The 5,179-nt window shown below is 51.6% G+C and overlaps 1 protein-coding gene across 1 annotated transcript in view; it reads left to right on the forward strand.

Annotated features, from left to right (window-relative positions):
• Positions 1-5,179, forward strand: part of FLT1 (fms related receptor tyrosine kinase 1) — a gene marked incomplete at its 5' end in the record, with an annotated part of 150,185 nt that overhangs the window by 129,090 nt on the left and 15,916 nt on the right. Inside the window, 4 exons of the mRNA XM_077745413.1 lie at positions 2,099-2,255; positions 2,689-2,786; positions 3,482-3,604; positions 5,065-5,176. Of these exons, the coding sequence (XP_077601539.1) occupies positions 2,099-2,255; positions 2,689-2,786; positions 3,482-3,604; positions 5,065-5,176 (490 nt within the window). The remainder of the gene's footprint in view (positions 1-2,098; positions 2,256-2,688; positions 2,787-3,481; positions 3,605-5,064; positions 5,177-5,179) is intronic.

Below are 5,179 nucleotides of genomic sequence, written 5' to 3' on the forward strand. Positions count from 1 at the left end.
GGGGGGCGGGGAAGAGCTGGGAAAGGAGTGGGGGAGAGGGGGACAGGAGGGGGGAGACCATTAGCCAAAGGGGAAAGTGATGGCCTGGGCTGAGAGCAGTGCAAAGTCCCTCCAGTCCTGAAGTCCTGGACTGGCTACAAGAAGAACGAAGGCAGCATCGTACCCCAGGGACCCGGGCAGGATGGAACGTTTGGGTTTGTGCGTCCTTTGTTTGGAAGGCTCTGCTTCCTCCTCCGGCTATATTTAATGATTTGCCTCCCTGTTGATGGAGCTTAGTGTTTTCGCGGAAAACACATGGCTGTATTTCATATTTGGGAGGTAAAGGAACATAAAGAGAAAGTGAAGGGAAACCCGAAAGGCTAAATAGAAATGGGATCTTTCATTTTTCCAAATAAATGCACCAGGATCTTTAAATACTCTTTGTAAATAAATTCCACCCTATTCCGCCAGGGTCCTGAGACATGGGTACAGCGACCTTTATTTCACAGAGGTGGTCACCAAAACGCAAAGCTGCATATGGCGTGGATTGGGGGTCAAGGAGGGGATAAGGGAGCTCGAGTTTATGGTCTCTGCAGACGTGCCCAGGCTGTGGCCACTGGCTGGGAGGGCGAGGGAGAAGGCTGACCGGAGACCGTTGTCAGGGACTGAGCCACCTGTTGAACACTTTTCTCCCTGCACTTGCCAGTGCTTTTCCCTGCTGCCTGTGTCCTCAGAAGGGGCCTTGTAAACGATAAAATGTCAGCCCCCAGCTGAGTCAACTCTAACCACCTCCGGGAGACACGCTAACAAGGAATTAGACTCTATCTGTTGTCAGGTAGGTCACCTGGGGTGGCAGTGGGTGCCTGCCGCCGAGGCTCGCCTGCCGTGCGCCCTGGCCAGGAGACAGGAGCCTGGTCCCTTCCACACTGAGTCTGTCGGGCTGTCCCTCCTGGGACTCTCCCTCCTCTGTCCTCTGCTTACTCCCACTGCGCCCTCTAGTGGAAAGAGCTCTCCTACTTTGTGACATTTCCGGGAAGAGCCACCGGAGGAGGCCTGGCCGCTAGGCCCAGCACTGCCGCCCCGTGCAGGTGCTTGCAGGGCCACCGCTGAGCCCCAGTCCCTCTCCGCCCCGTCCCCGCACTGCCAGCCAGCGTCGCTGAGCCTCGGCACACGCTCCACTAAGCCACCGGCGCCGCGTCCCCGGGAGAGCTAAGCTTGCAGCGTCACACTTAGGTGAATTCCCAAAGACGCTGGGAGTAATTTCCGGTTCCTAACGAACACCCAAAACATCACCTCCTTTCCTAGGAGTCCAAACACAATAAGATGATGGAGCTTTCCCAGTGAGGGAAATGAGGCCCCAAAAAACTAGGTAATTTGTCCAATATCGCATAGTTAATAGAAGAGCCAGATTACAGACGAGGGCGTGGATGGAGGTCCAGTCCAAGATGAAAGGCCTTTTCTGCCCTTATGGGGATCAAACGGCATCTTTGTTTTGAACGGAGGGGAGAAAGAGAGATGTTCGTGTTCCGTCCTTCCCCGAAGACACGAGAGAAATTGAGAACGATAGCGTTCTCCCATTACTCACAAGGCTTATGTCAAGCGGAGCCCTATGTCCACTAGGGATTCACTTCTATTATTCGGATCGCCTTTCACAACATATGGCATGTGGTGTGGAAAAAGCGGTTAAGGGCACGGACGGGAGTTGGCCAAACCTGGGTTTTAAGCTTTGCCATTCCCTGCTTGTGTGTGGCTTTTATTCCTTAACCCCTATTTCTCATGTCTACGCAAGAACGACTTCATAAAATGGTCAGAAAGATTAAATAAGAACATACGTGTAAGATTCTTAATATACTGGCTCACACAGCACTCAGTGAATACCAGCGGCCATTAACATTTCCTCACGCTCCCTAAGATGCTGCCCATTCGAAACCAGAACAGACTCTAGAAACCCAAGAAGAGCTAGGCTCCTGAGCACCACGGGGCCCCAGCTACCCATTTTCTATCCGTTTTGTGCAATGACGTTCTCCCAACTCAAGCGACTGCCAGCTCGGGGGATTCCTTTCCTCATTGCTGTTCTGGAACTCTCTTTTTCTCTGTGTCCTTCTTGGTCTGTTCAAAGGATGCAGCCTTACACGTGGAGCCTAAGAAAGAAAAAATGGAGCCAGACCCGGAGCAAGACAAGAAGCAAAGACTAGATAGTGTGGCCAGCAGCGAGAGCTTCGCAAGCTCCGGGTTTCAGGAAGATAAAAGTCTGAGCGATGTTGAGGAAGAGGAGGGTAGGTATTAATTCCTTCCTGTCCTCCAGTCGGAGATATTTTTACCACATAGTGTGCATCTCTGAAATTTTTTTCTTATTTATCACCCTAATAAACATCCGTGGGAGACTTGAAGGGTAATGTCCTGAGGAGATAAGATTTGAATTAAGATTATTTACAGAGTTACTAATTTTGACAGGGAACTCGACCATTGTCTCCCCCAGGGCCTTTTGTCTTGACGGATCATCCTCCCCCTGCCCCCAATCCTTGGGTAAAATGGGCTGAAGGCCTGGAAAAATCTTGGATATTCATCTTGAAACTCAAATGCTCTTGACATTGAACTCTGATCTACTTGTTGGTTTGTTTTATGTTTTGCTAACATTGTTCCAATAAACAGGGATTTGGTGGGCTAACAAGAACCATTACAAACAGTTACGGTCTTAATGCTTTCCAGATTCCGACGATTTGTACAAGCAGCCCATCACTATGGAGGATCTGATTTCGTACAGTTTTCAAGTGGCCAGAGGCATGGAGTTTTTGTCTTCCAGAAAGGTCAGCCTTGCCTTTTACTATCTTCTTCTTTGCCAGGCCCAAAATGTAGGTGTTCACACCAACACACACACTCACGTTTGCTCTAAATCCGCTCTTCCTCGTATTCGCTTCTACTTATGTAAATTTGTTGTTGTCATGTGTTGTCATCAACAAATGCCTTAATTTGTCCTGAGAAGACTGGGGGCTCTTGGATGCCGATGATAGAAACTTAACTCTGGGGGAAGACGAATCTGGCAACCCTTCTCCACACGGCCCTCTGGCACATTCGCAGACCTGGCCGGTATCTCAGTATACGCAGCTTTGTGGGAGCGCTTCTGCTAACACATCCACGTGGACGTCTCCACGGAAACTGCAGCCGGGTCACGGTCAGACCTTGGCTTCTCAGGAGGAAAGGCTGGGGAGGGGAGAGCGGAGGCTGGGGGTAGTTTTGTTCACTGGTAGAAATCGATGGCCGGCTTGGTTTATGAGGACGCCGTTCTGCCGGACGAAGGCAGGGGCAGACTCTAGGCGTTTCTGGATTTTGGGGGGCCGTGTTTCTAAAGCAACGCCTTCACGTTTACGGTAACCCCGTATGCGTTGGGAGTCGCTTCCTTCATGTAAAGGAAGCATGTGAAATGGGGCCTCCAATGAAGAGGAAAGGAAATTAGCCGGTGAGACTAAGGACATGCACTGATTATACACCTGTTTTCTTCTAGTGCATTCATCGGGACCTGGCAGCAAGAAATATTCTTTTATCTGAGAACAACGTGGTGAAGATTTGCGATTTTGGCCTTGCCCGGGATATTTACAAGAACCCCGATTATGTGAGAAAAGGAGATGTAAGTCAGTTTGATGTTTCTTTGACTCACTTATACCCTGTCATCTTTAAACCGCAGACCAAAGCCCTCGGTAAATATTTACGTGCTCCCCGAAAACCCTCATGTGCTCTCTGTGAAGACGGCGGCCCAGAGAGCCTTGCGTGGGGCTCAGCAGTGCTCCCTTCTCCTGGTCCCGTTCTTTCCCAATTGCCGGCTTGGAACCCGTCCTTTTGGGCAGGACTGCCCGAGACGGCTGGCCGTGTCGGTGGGGCCCTGGGAAGACCATAGCGGCCCCCACCCCCCCGACTCCTGTGGGAGTTCCCTGTACCACTGGAAAGAACACCCTGGACTGTTTCCCTCAAATAAACCCGGGTGATTGATTCTGCAGGTGTATATACCCCAGGAAAGGGGTGGGGGGGCTATCGGTTTTATCTCGCTGGGGAGGAAATGGTTCACCTCCCGTGTCGGCCTCCCTGCCTTGCATCTCCCTGCGGGCTCACCCTGGCTGCTCTTCCCTGCTTGTTTTTGAACACAGTGTTATTTTTCTCTCTTGCGGGTGACCTCTGGTGTCCTCGCTTCTCCGGCCTGAGGGCTGAAGCCTGTGTGGAAGCTCTGACATTGCTCTAGCAGTGGTGCTGAACTTGACCCGGCACACACATCGCCAGGAAGGGCCTAATGAATGAAAGTTTACTGGGCTCCGGCCCCTCAGAGATTCTGATCCGAGGAGGCTCAGGTGGGGCGTGAGAATGCGCCTTTCTAACAAGTTTCTAGGTGCTGCAGACACGGCTGCCCCCGGGGCTATAGTTTGAGAACCGCTGCTCCAAAGTCTGTTTTCGTAAAAGAAGAATTTAGGAGCCCTGAAAAGCCTGTCATTTTCTGGCATCTCTGTCTCTTTCAGCCTCTCCCGCTTCCATTTGGCCGTCTCTCCATTGCCCCTTACTTCCATCCACGGGGGCAAGGTCTCAGGGCGCCTGGGGGGCTCAGTCGGTTGGGCGTCCGACTTCGGCTCAGGTCATGATCTCACGGTTCATGGGTTCGAGCCCCGCGTCGGGCTCTGTGCTGACAGCAAAGAGCCTGGAGCCTGTTTCAGATTCTGTGTCTCCCTCTCTCTCTGCCCCTCCCCAGCTCGTGCTCTGTCTCTCTCTGTCTCAAAAATAAAAATAAACTATAAAAAAAAAAATCCTCCTTCTTAAAAAAAAATCCTGGAAATCCTCAGTTTTCATGTTGTGTCCTAATTCAGATCATTCTTTTCCAGGTGCCTGTGGAGCACACATGCCTTTTGTGGGGAGGAGGGTTTCCCACAGAGTCCGNGTTAGGGGACACTGCGCGGCCTGAGTGCTTCCTCCGTTTTAGGAAACCGTGGCTGCTCTAGGAAATGATTTGTGGGCCAGCTGTTATCTGGGAGGTGACCCCATGGGCGCTTGGGGTGAACACGCTTTGTTTTCACGTCCACCTGCTCAGGGCCCCCTGCCCTTTTCTAGACTCGACTTCCTCTGAAGTGGATGGCCCCCGAATCCATCTTCGACAAAATGTACAGCACCAAGAGCGACGTCTGGTCTTTCGGTGTGCTGCTGTGGGAAATCTTCCCATTAGGTA

This window comes from Crocuta crocuta, unplaced genomic scaffold, assembly GCF_008692635.1.
Source record: "Crocuta crocuta isolate KB4526 unplaced genomic scaffold, BGI_CrCroc_1.0 scaffold258, whole genome shotgun sequence".
NCBI lineage: Eukaryota > Metazoa > Chordata > Mammalia > Carnivora > Hyaenidae > Crocuta > Crocuta crocuta.